The sequence below is a fragment of the Condylura cristata genome, unplaced genomic scaffold (assembly GCF_000260355.1).
Source record: "Condylura cristata isolate star-nosed mole 26May11 unplaced genomic scaffold, ConCri1.0 scaffold00003, whole genome shotgun sequence".
NCBI lineage: Eukaryota > Metazoa > Chordata > Mammalia > Eulipotyphla > Talpidae > Condylura > Condylura cristata.
In genome coordinates this window covers 52,988,752-53,005,612 of record NW_004567104.1, presented here as the reverse complement: position 1 = coordinate 53,005,612, position 16,861 = coordinate 52,988,752, and the positions used below count along the sequence as shown (strand labels likewise).

General features: G+C 34.2%; 1 protein-coding gene across 2 annotated transcripts; it reads right to left on the bottom strand.

Annotated features, from left to right (window-relative positions):
* Positions 1-540: 540 nt before the first annotated feature.
* Positions 541-16,425, bottom strand: POU1F1 (POU class 1 homeobox 1). Of its 2 annotated transcripts, none has more exons than XM_004675283.1 (6): positions 16,164-16,425; positions 13,294-13,443; positions 5,480-5,704; positions 3,271-3,435; positions 1,884-1,944; positions 541-988 (listed from the first exon to the last, which is right to left on the bottom strand). In XM_004675283.1, exons 1-6 carry the CDS (start codon positions 16,303-16,305, stop codon positions 778-780), a joined length of 954 nt encoding a protein of 317 aa, XP_004675340.1. In that variant the 5' UTR covers positions 16,306-16,425; the 3' UTR covers positions 541-777. The 2 variants fall into 2 exon arrangements, with proteins under 2 accessions (XP_004675340.1, XP_004675341.1); XM_004675284.1 differs by having other exon boundaries at positions 13,294-13,365.
* Between the last annotated feature and the right edge of the window lie 436 nt (positions 16,426-16,861).

The following is a 16,861-nucleotide window of genomic DNA, read 5'->3' as shown; positions in this document are numbered from 1 at the left end:
CACCTTCAAATGTGTACCCATTGTGAACAACACTCTCCTTTGTCCATTTAACAAAGATTGCATACCTGCTATGAGCAACTATTCTTCCCAGGTTCTGGAGAAACAGCAGCAAACAAGTCAGACATCTTCCCTGCACTATTGTAGTTTGCAGAATAGCAGATTGGAACTCAAGAACACATAAATCATATTATCTATAGCAAAACATCAGAGAAGCAATGAAAAGATGATGTTTCTACAAACTCACTCACTTGGGCTACTACTTTGGGAGCTGTGTCCTCAACAATAGTTTCAAAGGTGTCACTTCTGATTAAGATTTATTTCTAAATACAACAATAAAATTCCAAGATGCCTCTGGCTTTTAAATTCAAAACTATTAGTTCAAGCAAACTATTACAGTGGGAGGAAAGCAAGATAGTGAATCTTCTAGCTGGGTATTTTCTGGTAACAGACTACCTTGTGACATTACTGACTGAAAGATTGAATAGACATTCTTTGAAAAGAACCATGTGCACATATGTGAATAGAGAGTAAATTGGGGGTAGAGACTATTTTATTCCTATTAATATCTTTGGCTTAAAATGTACAATCGACTTCTGAGAATAAGTATTTCAAGGGAAATGTCAATATTAAGTTGTGTACTTTTTTAAAAGCACAAAAGGCAAGCTTCTCCAAAAGTTATTGATATGATTTTTGAAGGCAACCTTATAACTCATTTCTATTTTGGAAAAGAGAAAGGAATGAAAACTAGAAAACCTGGCCATTATACTGTAGGAAGTCTTATCTACATTCAAGATGCTCCTTAGAAATAGTGAACAAACTCTGACTGAGGCTTGTTTTCACCCGCTTTTCTCTCTGCCTTCGGTTGCAAAACCAAACTCTTACTACTTCTTTCTCAAGATTCAGTTCTTCAGCCATCCGCATGATCTCCTGAGAGGAAGGTTTATTCTGCTCTCCGAAGTGTCTCTCCAGAGCATCTTTAGCAGCAATACTGGGAAGGGAGAACGGGGAAAGAATGGTGTATTTACTGATGTTTTTGGCAGATGAATTAAGCCCAGTTAAATTTTCTAAATATTAACATGAGAAGATTATAACTTACAGACCCTGAAAACACTCTGAAATCCCATAAACAATGATAAATGAATGATCTGTCAACCATTTAGCCGTTGTCTTATGCAAAGTACCTACGCAGGGTCACTAAGTGGGGGACCCAGGGTTTCTGAGCTTATTCCACTTTGTGCCACAAGAGGGCACTGGCTGAATAGTTAAATTGGAAATAAACACTTGTGGATTTTTTCTAAATGTCTCCCCAGAGTCATCTAGGTTATTCACAATAAAGAATGTTTAATGAACAACTAAACCAAAACAAAAACCCATAGTTTAGTATTTTCTCTGTCAATCTCATAAAAGCTACAAAAATATCAATGAATAATCCTGCCGTGAAATGCCAGGATTCACCATAGACTTTTAAGAATAAAATATTGATTATTAGTTTTGTTATTTTTAGTAACATAAGTTCCATAATGCTAGAGCAAGATATAGCTAAGTAGACAGAAAAAGTTGTCACCCTTTTAGAAGTGTTTGTTCAGTTTCTGATTTTATCCAAAACTTATGGACCAAAACTTCCTAATTTAAACAGTACATAAGTTTTTCCATTTTAAGTTGAAAATTAGTGACTCTCCATTTTTCACCATTAACCTATTAAATTATGCTTCTTTCACCAGTCTTGTTTTTTGAATAGCTTCTGTTCACTTTATTCTGTTATGTTACTCCAGGGCTGACTCCATTTTATAATGTTTATTTCTTCCTCTGGTGTGAGCCTGTTCCTCTGCATCATATATACAGTGTTGTAGGCCAGTGTTACTTCAATTTAAAAAAGGACATACCTTATAGTTGTTCTCCGTTTCCTTTTCCTTTCATTTGCTCCCACTTTCTCATTGTATAAAGCTACAGTGGGACATAGAGGGGTAATCATAAAAAAATATATAAATAATTCAGATGTAGGTTTTATGTTTTATATACAAAATAAAGAAAAATGAAATACTTTTTTTAAAATTGTGGAGAATAGGGTATTCTGTATTATAAGCCTTAGATAAAAGTATTATGCAGGAATAGACCAACTTTGCAAATATAATTATCTATAAATAATACCCTATCTTAATTTTGTTGTTTGAACACTTTTTCTGAATGAGCTCAAGCCTTGATCAGTCCTAATACTGCTATGAGTCAAATAGTTTATCATGTTAAATTTCCCATTTAGCAACTGCTTGCGATATTTACTTGAACGACTGGTATGTGCAAGTACTTTTGTTACACTAAGATTAGGTTATAAAACATGATGCAGAGGCCCTCCCTGATGGCGCAGCGGGTTAAAGCACTGCACTGAGAAGCTAAAGCCACTTCCGCATGAGTTCGATTCCCGCCTGCCCTGGAAGTGACCACATGGCGTGGCAGACCTCTCCTGACCCGCCCGCTGCTCCCCTCAGCAGTGTACTTCGTCTATCTGCCTGTTCTGCTTCCCACTCTGTCTCTGGTGGTGAAGCCTCTCGCCACCCCTGAGCCTCTGGCCTGTACCCCAGTTCTGTATGCACAAATAAATAAATCTTAAAAAAAAAAAAAAAAAAAAACATGATACAGGTATAATTTCTACCACATAGCACAGAAGCAAAAAATCTGTGTTTTAAAAAAATCATTTGATCAATTCATGTTCAGTTCACGTTATCCATGAAGTTTTCTTTATATATATACCTTATTCTCTTAGTATTTTCCTCAGTAAATGTACTTCTATACACTTGCTATCTACGGCCTTGCTTTTTTTTTTTTTTCTTCTTTTAATTAAGTGTAATGAAACTGGGTATTTATTTTTTATCCCAAAGGGGAAAAGCAAACACATAGAACCTCAAGCCTCTCACCTTAGTATTAATACTTTCAACCAAAACCACTGCTTTTAAGTTGTAACACCACAAAGCCTTTAAAAATATAGCTTCAGGCCCTCCCTGGTGGCGCAGTGGGTTAAAGCACTGTACTAAGAATCAAAAGCTACTTCCGCATGAGTTCGATCCCCGCCTGCCCTGGAGGAGATCCACATGGCGTGGCAGACCTCTCCTGACCCGCCCGCTGCTCCCCTCAGCAGTGTACTTCGGTCTATCTGCCTGTTCTGCTCTCCACTCTGTCTCTGGTGAAGCCTCTCACCCTCCGCATCTCTGGCCTGTACCCCAGTTCTGTATGAATAAATAAATAAATCTTAAAAAAAAAAAAATATAGCTTCAATACCTCCGACTTGCTCTGCTTCCTCCAGCCATTTGGATAATATTGCTTTTAGTTTGCATGCATTTTTAAAGCTGAGCTGTAGGTTTTCAAACCTGCAGATAGTTGTTTGGCTGAATTCAGAGCCATGCACAGCTGCCAAGGCTTCCCCAACATTTGTCTGGGTATATCCTGTAAAAAGACAATAAAGACTTTTAATTTCAGTTTTTCAAGAAACATACATTTTGGCCTCAACAGATCTTTGTATATTTGTTAACTAGATATTGCTTTTAAGCAGAAATATGTTAGCAATTTAGACTTTCTTAGTAAGGTTCAGTTTAGACTTGTCCATTACTTCCAGAAATATCCCTTTTCATTGATTAATAATTTTTTCCTAGGGCCAGAAAAATTCATATAGAAACAGCAGCTTTTCATGCAATTTAGCCTAACTGGATAATTGTATGCCAGGATTTTGTAAGATCCGTCCTCTTTTTATCATTATTAAATGTTTAATAAATTGTGCTAACAAATCTATTTTATATTAAAATATAATGCACAAAATATACGATGACAAATATTTTGATCTGAGCTAGAGAGAAAATTCAACTGTATTGTTAAAAGATACCAAATAAAACTAAGAGTTATACTTACTTTTCCTAAAACATGTTCATCTGGAAACTATGATCACACTTCCAAGCACATTTATACCTTGATATGTAGGTACACCCCCAAAGTACATTTATGACAGCATTTAGTAATGCTGCTTTCTCCAGGCAAAACACACTCATTGATTGTCCAAACACTTTTAGAGTACAAGTTCATGTAAACCATCAGCATAGAATTTCAAACATTCATAGCAGTATAAATGGCAAACAAAATGACTGCCATAAAGAATCCTACGTTGTGTTTATTATATAAAGTAACTACATGTTCATTTAGGGCCTGTGGCTATATATCTGTCTGCATAAAATGATTTCATATGATGTCCATCAACAAATATCATAAAAGTACCTGTAGTTCATTTCACAAGTGCAAAGATTTGAACTATCATTTCAATCTTTTCCATTACAAAAAAATGACTATTTCATGAATTTAAATTAAGGTTAATTGTAACAGTTTTTCATGTTAAAGCACTTTTCAAAATAAAGTGAGTAAAGGCTATGAACAGACAATTCCAGGAAAGGAATTACAAATGAATGCTGACTACACGAAAGAATGTTTCTTCACTCTTAACTTGTAATACGAGAAATTTAAAATGAATCTGCCATGAGGTACCCCTTTGACCTATCTGATGTACAAGTTTCCAGATTAATGACACATTTTTCCTTTAAAAAAAAGAGCATTTACTTATTTTATGTGCCAGTCACCAGTCACTGTTGCAATGGCTGAGGATAAGCTATTAAAGGGAAACAAAACTAAAAACAAACAAAAACTGCTGTCCTCATGAAGCTCATATTCCAAGACATAGCAAAAGAAAGAACTCATGGAGCTGGGAAAATTTAGTACAGTTTTCATAAAATCCAGTTTGATAACATCTCTCAAAATTACATGAATACATACTCTGTAATCAAGCAACTTTGCATTAATCACTTTCCCTATACATACATGCATACAGGTCCAAAGTGACACTTCTAGAGTTTGTCATTGCAGCATTGTTAACAATTGAAAGTTGAACATGCCTAAATTCCACCCATAAGGATCTGTTTAAATACATTATAGTACATTCCTGAAACATAATTTAAAAAAATTCTCCAAAAATAAACAGTGAAAACTCTCCAACATAGTTAAGTGAAAGAAAAAAAAAATCTGTGTGGGGATAATATATGTATGTTTGTGTAAACGTGATGTTTCTCTGGAAAGATACACAAGAAACTAGTGCCACTGGTGAACCCAAAGGCATACATTTCACCACACCCTTGTATGACTTTGATTCAGATGATGCATCATCCATTCAAATGTGCCTAATTCCCATCTGTCTGTCCAATCTGTGTCTATAAAATAACATATACAAACAGTCAGTTCAAGCCTCAGCTTCAAAACGGACTGCCACTAATTAATTTAAAATTCTGTGTAGTTAGCTTATTACAATTATCGAGGAAACAAAGATCTTTGTCGGATTTTCATGATAGATACTACCTTTACACCACAGCAGTACGCCTCTGTGAACACTGACTTGGAGCATATTTTGAGCAAATATGAGAGACTTAACAGACCGCGTTATGTGTCCCCTGCATACCTAACTTAATTCTTCTCACTTTAAATTCATTGGCAAACTTTTCAAGTTCCCGGATTTCCGGAGAATCCATGTCGATTGGTTCCTCGACCAATTTACTTTTCCGTCTGAGTTCCTGCTTGAAATCGGCAGCGGTGGGGTCGTCTGCCAGGAGAGGCTGGTGGATGGGAGGAAAGCCGTGGCTCAAGCTGTGGTCCGGAAACTTGTAAAGACATGGGGCTAAGCTCCCTGTGAATAAACAAGTAGGAAAGGGCAAGGGTCGTTTGTCATTATCCGACTTTCTACCAGACTCTTGCCTGTTACAAGCACTCTCAATTCTTAAAGGTTACTTATCATTCAGATTTCAGAAGCAGAAGTCAGAACCCCTTAGGTCAAATGTGATTATTTATTTTCCCCCTTTCTCAGAGCGCTAAGAGCAAATTAACACAGTCATTATTCAATGTTTAAAAGTTGTGCTCACAAATCTATTTTATATTAAAACATAATGCACAAAATATATGATGACAGAAATATTTTGATATGAACTAGAGAGAAAACTCAACTGTATTGTTAAAAGATCCAATTGCATGTAATTAAAATAAAAATAAGCAAATTATCTTAGAACTGTAAGTTTTCCATCAGTTCTTCTCTTAAAGGACAACTTAATCCTAGGACGATGAGGTTCAACTCTAAGCATGTTTTGATTTCTGTTTTCTTAATTCATTGAACAAAGTACCTGTTGTTTTTATACTCAAAGCACAAGATTAAGTATTGGCTGGCACATTTTCTTATGATCATACTGTTATGACATACCAATTTCTTAACAATAAATGCTTAACTTCAAAGGGAAATAGTCTTATCTTTTTAAATTCACAAAAGTTGATAAAAAGAGAATTATGAGAACACAAAATACACTGACATATTTAAATAGATTTAAGGAGTGAATAGATAAGCAAAAAGTAAAAAGTTCTATTAAAAAGTCAACAATATGAGCTTTTGAAAAGCATACAATATAATGGAATTGCTTCTTAATATTTAAGAAACAAAAATAAGTGGCCAACACCAGTGTGGTTATATTTGTTTTCTTAAGAATGCAGTATAATTTCCACATTTATAAGACTTTTTTTTTTAAAGATTTATGCATACAGAACTGGGGTATAGGCCAGAGGCTCAGGGGCAGCGAGAGGCTTCACCAAAGTGGGGAGCAGAACAGGCAGATCGACGAAGTACACTGCTGAGGGGAGCAGCGGGCAGGTCAGGAGAGATCTGCCGCGCCATGTGGTCACCTCCCGGGCAGGCGGGAATCAAACTCATGCAGAAGTGACTTTAGCTTCTCAGTGCAGTGCTTTAACCCTCTGCGCCACCAGGGAGGGCCAAGACATGTTTCTAATGTCAATGAAAACAATTTTTTTTTTACTTTTTAGTACTTTTTTCTTATATCATTGTTAATTTCTGGACAACATAGGATGCCTCGCTTAGGTGTGGTCACATAGTTGCCCATCACCAGAACTAGATAGGACAGACAGCATGCATAATAAGGAACATTGAGTTGAGCAAATTAAATACTAATTCTCAAAAAACTTAAAAATTTAATATTTTTTAAAAAATTGCTTCCAGAAAAAGATCATGCTTAGTGAAATAAGCCAAAAAGAAAAGGAAAAATACTGGATGATTTCACTCATAGCAGATGTATAAGGGACCAGGAAAGAAAATAACAATAATAATGAACAGCTATATACCAGAGACATTTTATGGGGGTGGGGAGGGAAGTGCACTGGACTATGGTGATGGCACAGGGGTGATTTGGTGATGGGAAGCCCACGGGGATTACAACTGAGGTGGAAAAATGCACAAAATCATGTAAAAATAAACTATTATATTATTTATTTAAAAAAAATTGCTTCCAGAAGTTATTCCTCATTTGGAAAAAGTTTGTTTTAGTCAGTTGAAGAAAATGAGTACTTAAGGCAAAATTCTGTACATTTTGCTTGTTTTCTTTATCAATATATTATAATTTCACATAGAGGTTTCATTTCAATTTATATTAAATAACTCATGTATAGGCAAGATATTTTGTGTAAATAAAATATTCATTCATTAATTATATTTCTTATGAACCTAAGTAAATATTTAAAGTAAAAGTAAATTACTACAAAATATGTGCAATAATCATTCTTGGAAGCTTATTGAAAAATATCCATCAAGAATTTATCTTACCTACATACAATTCATCCATAAATATATTTGCAAATCAAAGACATGAGTAGTAATGTATTTTGCCAGAATATATAAATCTTACATTAATATATCAATATGTAATGAGCAAAGAGTAAGTCAGCACATAGTTGGCTTTATATTATTTATATGAAAATATGTAATTATAAAGTATGCCTCATCAAGAGATTACATTATTTTTCTGAAGCAAAATAAATTTGCAAGGAAGAGATTAAATAGTACAGCATAAGATAAATTTGCCTGCTTCCTGAATGTGTCAAATATTTAAATAATATATTTCTGTTTAGAAAACTCTGTTACTTTTGTAATCCCAAATTACACAGACTTACTAAAGTCAGTTAATCACCCACCTTATGCTTTATTGTGAGTTATTTTAATAGGATAGACAGGAATAAAAAATGTATCAATAATTCATTTTTCAAATGTTGCTTAGGGGTTATTTTAAAAATTGTTTAATTTTCCCAACACTAATACCTGTAAGGATATAAGCTTACTTTTCTTCAGATGTGTGTTACCACACCATACCCACCACCAAGCAATGGGTTCGTTTTTAATTTTCTGTTAGTTTCAGGTTTCTAGTGATTGAAGTAAATGGCCAATGTATATAAAGAGAAAATCACATTTATCTTAGCATCTGTTTAATATTGATCTCAAGATTTTTTTCATGTAAGTTTCTAATATATATTATATATTTATATATATTTTATATAATATATAATATATTATATATATATATATATATATATATTTTTTGACTTATTTCATCATTCAAAAATACCAAGTACCATTTAAAACACGTAATGATAAAATACTCTGAGGAGCTAAATAATTTGCAGTGCATCCTCTATAAGAGCATAAAGTAAAGTTGTTAGCCATCTGATCACCATCTGTGGTTTTTCTTGCCATCCATGGCCACACCCTGCTACTAATCGACACCACACTCTGTGCTTCTCTGTATTTGCCATCTTCTTGTCCATATAAAAATAAATGAGGTGGGAACAGAATGTACTTTTTGCCCTCTATCTAAAATTTAGGAAATTTATATAAAGGAGTTAAATAACTTTCCTGGGGGCCATGAATTAATTATATTGTTGCTTAACTATATTGATTAGCTATGTTGCTGAAACTAGAACTCAAGTTCAACCAGCAGCACAACAAACTGCATCAAAATTACTCACCTCATTTTCCAGGCAACCTGTACTCAGAAATCAAACAGCTTCCTTTTGGGTGCTTCTGCTAGAGTTTATAGATATTTACTACTTTAAATGAATCTTTTCAGAAAAAAAATAAAATTACTTTTTAAATATTAGGAGTACACCGTCTCTATTTCTAGCATGTTAATGGTAATTTATACACTCCAAGGCTCTGGAAAGATGAACAGTTAGAAAATAAATTTGAAAATGAGTCCACAAAAGGAACACAGGATGTAAAATGTTCAAAGGTTTGGCATCCAAAGCAAGAAAGGAAAACCTAATGTGTGATTATGTTTCCATTTTTCATGGAGTGAGAGCATCCACAATTACCTGCAGGACATAGGTTTCCTGGAGCTAACCTTAAACAGAACTTCATGACACTAACAGGCACAGTCTAACCGAGTTTCTGGTATTGTATTTGGGGGAGGGTTGGCTATCTATGGCAACTTTTTTTTTTTTTAATCATTCTAGAATCTGGATTATTGGAAAAGAAAAAGGTTGCGGGTGGGGGATGGGGGAGAAGATAAAAGATGTGCTTCGTCATGTGCTGCAGAGGTTTCAAACAATTTCTAAAACACTGTTAAGATAAAATCGTCTATGCAGCTAATGTCTAAATAACATTGAGAAATGTCTGTACATACTTGACAGCTCAAAAAATATTTGCACACTGCAGATGACTGATTCTGCTCCTCTGAATTGCACTGTATGTGTTTGTATTGTGGGGAGATGCAGGAAACGGAGGTAAGTCTTTTAAAGCAGACGGCGGCGGGGAGGCCAGGTCTGTCTTGCCTCACCTGGATGGCTCTGACTCCAAGTCCCATGCTGGGGCAATTGGCCCCATTGCAGCTGTGACTCTGCCAGCTGCTAGAGGTTAACACCTCTGAGGTTACAGGTTTGAAGTCTTCGACCAATCAGGGCAGCAGAGGAACACAGTCAAAGTGTACCAATGTGCTACAGATATGCATTAGAGTGTGTATTTGAATATTTCTCTTTGTTTTCATTATTGTTCCCACTGGTGAAGTAAATCATAAATTTGAATTGAGATCTTTCTGCTTTGAGCAGTGATAGATCCTATTGACGTGCAACAGAGGCTCTCTGCCTGGTTTTGTAATGTAAGTGTATTTGAAGGTAGCTGTGCATGTTTACATATTGTCTATCAATACTTTTGCTTTGTTGCTATAATGGCTGAGCTGAGTAGCTGAGACAAATGAGAAAACCTAGGGAAATACATCATCTTACTACTGCTGAAAGACTTTTCATGATTCAAAATTATTCCTTCCTGGAGAATCAGCACAACCAGAGCAAGTAAAAAGAAAATAAAACAAAGCTGGAGAAAGAACAAAAAGCAAAGGAACAACAGAATGTCTCTAAAGTAGATCATTTCTCTATGTCAACATCCAAATTGATTTTTCTTGCCTTTGCATTAACCTAGATGGAGAGGACACTTTTGACTATAATCTTTTCTCTTATTACTCACCTCTCATAAAAGAAAGGACATTCATCTTCGTGGTTAATTCTCAAACATAAACAATTTTGTTTTCCTCTTGAAATTAATTTTTAAAGCAAACTTGGTCTTGTCATCTGTCATAGACCTTACTGAGTGTAACATTTATTAATACCATGTTGTTGATTTGCTCCATTTCCACAGGACGGTGAACAAGATGGAAAGAACAGAGCTTATTTCTAATTTTCACCCAACTGTAGAAACTGGACAACAAAAAGTATCTCAGAATCACAAGAATCAGAGTTGTGAGGATTTTTTGTTGTTGTTTTGCTTGTGTGTGTGTATGTCTGTCTAGAAGATACGGAACAAGACTATCCTGGTTTTTATGATCTGTGTTTTAGATTCGTTGAAATATTTAAATACTCAGGTTTGATGAAGAAACAATTTAGCTGCAAGTGTTTCTAAAGAGAAGATCAAAAGAGATGACCAGGTTGTGCTGGTTGAGAGTTGGTAGTACCCACTTTAGCATGGGTATGAAGAGACTGAAATCAGAGATGTTAAATGACTCAAACAATCTTTATAATTAGCAAATGGTGTGGCGAGTTCATTGCTCCCAATTAGCCATTCCCACCTAAATGATGAGGCACAGTGATTTACCTGATGTTGAAAGTCCTCCCTACCAACCTTAACAAAACATTAGGTGTAGCTCTTTTCTTCCAGTGATTGATTAGTTCTACGGAATACACAAACTGAATGTAAGCATCAGAGTTAAGGAGCACATGAGAACCACACTTAAATAAAATAATTTCACATCCTTCAAAAAAAGGTTCTTTATGCAGACTTTACTTTTATATGGTGCTTGTGACCACGAGCCTGTCTCATTGTTGGTACTAAGATGCTTCTGCAGCTTGTGTGGCAGTGACTGATTCACTGAAAATTTCAAGACTTCTCAGAATATTCAACTAGCACAATCATGTTTCTCTGTGTATTCTGTACTTTTCTCTTATTTGTGAATCCGTGTTTTATACTCAACTTGTACTTTCTCTGGAGATGATGGCAGGAGAGTTCAGATGCTCTGAGGTTTAATCTGCTAGGATGCAAATATTAATACCAACTACTTGTCAAAATAACATTCTAACAAGCTATAAAGCATAGCACATTTTAATTCTATTGCTCTCTAAAATATTAAACTATAATCTCTATGCTTCTCACTGGGAATTTTTCTTTTAGTGACCAAAAAAACTTGTTCTAAAATACTGGTAAATCTTAACCATTTTGCTCTTGCTGTCACTAACCTACACTTTTGATCATTTTAAAGGGTTTTTCCAGGGATTTCTGCTCTTAACTACAAGAAAGAGTCTGTTGTTGAGTGTCTGCCTAGGGAATTAGACAGAACAGCTGATTTCTAGTGAACACTCACCATAAAAGAGGGGTTGTTTGCTCTTATTCTGGAAACTGAAGGATTTGAGACATCTCAAGCCAGCAGAGAAATGATTTGACAGGTGAACTGATTTGACTGTGGGGAAGAGGTAGCAAGATCCATCTTAAAGTACTTGGTCTGAAGCTGACTTGTTCTTTGGGTTAATCTCAACACACCACTGCTGGTTAGAAGGCATTTAAAGATCTGTGCGGTGGCCCTGGCTATAAATAAGCAAGGTCTCTTCTCTGAGGGAGCAGAAGCAGCCATGCAATTGTTTCTGCAGTCAAAATGCAGAGGTCACGAGCAGTGTACCGCCTGCACCTCTCGTGGCTAAATGCACATCATTTTACTTCTTTATAATGAAAGTACTTCATCATCTACGAGTACTGTTCTCATTAACTATGAATACTGATTAACTCCTAAGCTGATGAATCATAAATGATCAGTTTTGAAAAAGGAAGAAAAAGGATAGTTTTCCTTATTTTTTAATGATCAAGAAGAGCTATTAGGGTCACAGGTATCCAGTAATAATGGCAGTCTTCATTTTTTGTCATAAAAATGAGGATTCTACTTTATTCAGGATGTTGTTATAGATGTAAGAGAATTAATTTATTCTAGAGTATTTATTTTCAAAGGTTTAATGTCCTATTTAGTTTTAAGTTGAAAAAATCTTGATCTACCTGTTCTGCTCCCTACTCTGTCTCAGGTGAATCCTCTCACCACCCCTGCACTATTGACATGTACCTCCATTTTGTATATAGAAAAACAACAACCACAACAACTGTGTTATCAATACCTATATATATAGGCATCAATAATAATTCAGCAGTTGAGTCTGTAACTAGTAAAATGGTATTCTGCAGAGGAGAAATGTCTGTGACTTAACTATTTCAATCACTTTAAAGACTTAGAAGCAATGTAGACAGGGCTGCCAAATATTCAAACAACCTCAAATATCGCATTAAACTTTCAATGCCTTATTTACTTTTATGCACAATGTGTGCAGAAGAAATACTTCAACAAGAAGATGTTCTAGTAATCTGTGCTATTACTTTGTAGACAGACACAAGAGGTGATTGAACTCTGGAAATCTGGCTAGTGCAATTTAGGAGCTGAATATTAATTTTGAGCTTATTTTTGTTAATTGACGTTTACATTTACATTTACATTGTCAACTGAGGCTAGTGGTTACCATATTACTACTGGAAGCAAGTGCACAAAATATCAGCAAGTGACAATGAGCAATTTGACTGTAGTCACTGTAGTGACTGTAGTGTAGTGAAAAAACTTATCATTTAGATTGAAACACAAGAGTCAAGAAATACAGAAGTCCAGAGTTTGTAAAATAGGGACAACTACATAAAACCATTATGGCTTCCGAAGGTGTGACAGATCAGGGAACATTTGACTAAGTGATGGTTTTACCAGCAATTTCCAAGGTAAATGGTCAGAATTTCAACCATATACTCTGGAAGAGATTCCCTCTAACTCAAGAAATGCATCTCAGGGTCCCCAAACTTAATTTCATCTATCTAATTTTTCTTACCTGCCATCACTCCATAGGTTGATGCCTGATTTCCATAATGACAGGAAGGGACAGAATAATGAAGTCCAGTCGCTGTGTTTCCCAGTGTTGTCACCCAGAAATATGTGCACAAGCAATTAGGAGTTTGGATCAAAGACAAAACAGACGGGACTGGTAAGAAAATGTATGAGGATTCAAGACACATTCATTTCATTACAAAAATATACATTTATGAATTCTTAAAGTTATATGCCAATAATTTATTCTCATTTGGGTGACATTCCCTGATCAGTTCATTAAGCCTGAGAGACAAAGTTTGTCACAAATAATAAATATGGTCATATGTGAGCCATCAAGGTGTAAGATAACCTTCATTACTTATTCTGTGTTGTGAAGGGGGAACTGAGAAGTTTCCACTTTGACTGATTTTGAGTTGCAATATTTTTGTAGGTGCTAACTACATGGACTTCGTGACAAACTAACTAGAGTAGTCTCTTAAAATTATTGCATTGTATGACATCATAAAGTAATATTTTCTGAGAATGGATATAGAAATCAAATCATGAACAGCATATTCTTGCTTATTTTAATAAATGTCTTCCATCAAAGAGGATATAGCAGAGCAACAAGCCTCTTATTGGATGCAATGACAAAATCCACACCAAATTAAGTGGTTTTTATAAAACCCATGATAATATATGATTATGTATGATTATGTACGCTAATGTTGAAACCATGAGGATATTGGTTTCCTGAATACACACAACTCATTCAACAATTCTAATAAAACTGGTCAAAACCAAGGTGATAGGTGAATGACATGATATCTATAAAGCCTGGACCTAGTATGCGAGAGCATCCTTGTTCATAAGTATGACTCAAAGCATATTTTGAAAGTAACTCTGAAATACTAGACTTTATCAAGTTTTAATATGAATTACACAGTTGACTAGAACATTAAATATTAGCAATAAAATCACTAACCAATGTTCCCATATGAATTTTCTATTTTTTTCTTCATATTCTTAGTAGTGAATTTTTATATATAAAACATAATAATATCTTCTAGAATAAATATGAGATAAAAAGTTCAGGAATAAGACCTGTTTAAAATATTGAAATATAATCTAGTAATTATAGACATGAGGTCTCTGTGGAGAGTAAAACATTTTATCTAACTATAGACCAATCTTTCACATTTTGAAGTATTTGCATAAATTTTCATTTTACAATGGCATACATAAAGAACTGGTGATTTCACATTATAGTAATTATAATAAAAATCTTACTCTGCAGTCTCAAACTAAATAAACATGAAACTTAATACACAAATGCTCTTCTCATTATAACCAGTACTTCTAATTTCTTACTTAGACAATTAGATGTATTATTGTAACGATAGAAAAATTATAAAACCAATGTTGTTATTATTTAATACACATTTAGGTTGTTTTTAATATTATGAATTTTTCACTTCTACATTTAAATCCTATTTATTTCTTTGATTTGGGGAAGTTAAAGGATGGGCTAATTCAGTAAACATGTTATTTTCTTTTGTTTCATATATTTAAATAAATAACTGAATAATGTGTTGAGTCCAAACTTGCCAAATCATTACCTCAATTCTAAATTTTACTTTTATTCTGGCTAAATACTCTTCCTACTTATACTATCCCTACTTCCTATTTATTACATATGTTTCTAGTAAAATATCTTATTTTCTCAAAAATATCTTTGAGGATATTTTCACTAGTACATTTTTAGTTAAACTATGAGAATATATGCAAAAAACTACAGTAATGATTTTGCTGATGTTCAGCTACATGACTTCTAGATAGATATATTTAAGAATCACATCAATTCATTAGAAAATTAATGCCAAACATACATAAATGTTTCAGGACTACTTCATTATAATAAAAGATAAAGCTTAAATCTTTTAAATCAGAACATAACTGTATCAAGTTGAATTTTGATTTGCAAATATGTGTAGCTCATATTTAGATCAATTTTAAAACAATGGGAAATAGAACATTGCTTTTTAATGGAAGAAATGAATTCAATTCAAGCAATTTTAAAACAATGGGAAACAGAACTTTGTTTTTTAATGGAAGAAATTAATTCAATTCAAGCCTGCCCATTTATAAATCAACTTTAAAACACTTTGTATTATATAAAGAATTTATACATCAACATACTATACTGATTTTGATTGTGCTGGAGACAATATACTTAAGTTCTCAAGTTTAATTTTCATTGAAGAGAGTTTTATAAACTAATACAAAACATGATTAGAAGTTGAAGTTTCTTCAAACTCAATTTGGAGCGCATTTAACTTATTAATGGATTCTAAATTTTATATTGCTTCTAAATTTTATATTGCTTCTAGCTTTGATTTCTGAGTTTTGAATTAGGAAAATTTATTAAAATTTTTAAAAAATTATTTTATTCTTTGAAATTGATATTTGGTATTGGGAATCAATCACTTAGTTTATTTACTAGGAGGCCTATGACATGTTAAAAGTGTAATCCAAAAACTACAAACATCTGGAACTTAAAGCAGTAACTTTTGACCACTAAATCATTTTAGACAATTTCTTTAGTTTTACTCTTTACCCACAAACTTTCCATTAAAATGGCTTTAGAATTAAAAACAGTCAGATTCACTGTTTCCTTATCAAAAACAGATTTACTTTATCATAAAATCACCAATTAGTTTCTACACTTTCATAATTGCACCCATTTTGGCCTTTTAAATATACCCGATATTTAACTTAAAATATTTAACTGCAGGAGAAAATAAAAGAAACTGAGATTCTAAACCAACACGATTCAAAGTATCCATTCTGAAACCTCAGGCCGAATGCATGTAGACTGTCCCGAGTAAGTACCTGTAGACATCACATTGGTGGCATGGTTGGAGACCGGCAGGCACTCGGCAGCGCTGGGATGCATTATCAGAGGCAGAGTCGCAGGAGACTCAGAGTTCAGAGGTATAAAGGTATCGGCAGAAGTAAAAGGTTGGCAACTCATTCCCACAAGAAAGCAGGAAAGTGAGAACTACTGTGCCTCAAATCAGAGTTTTATTCTATTACTGTCTCACAGGCCCTTTCCGATCTCAGTCCCTGCATATATACATCATAAGAGCTCTGAAGCCCCAGAAGGGTGCGTGCTGGTATTTATACTGCCAGGAAATCCCTTTATACATGTTAATCACCTTTTCTCAGGGGTATTGCTTTATCAATCTGACTGTCTTCGCGCTCTAACCCAAACGTAATCCATGTCCAAAAGGGAAGCTGATTCTGGTGTATAGATTGAGGGAAATGGAGAAATCTGACACTACACTCAACTTCAGCAATTCAGGCCTGTTAGGAAGGTATCAAGAACTTCAAAAAGTGTCCTCAATGAAGTAATGCTGCGATGAACTGAAAACACTAGACATCTTTTGCTACTAGCTCAATGACATATTTATATATGTGACTTTTTATATAATTTCTCATTTAATTTGCACGATGACAAAGCAAGTATTAATATACACTACATACATTTAAAGAAATATAAATATTAGAATTGAAATTAACTATGAGAA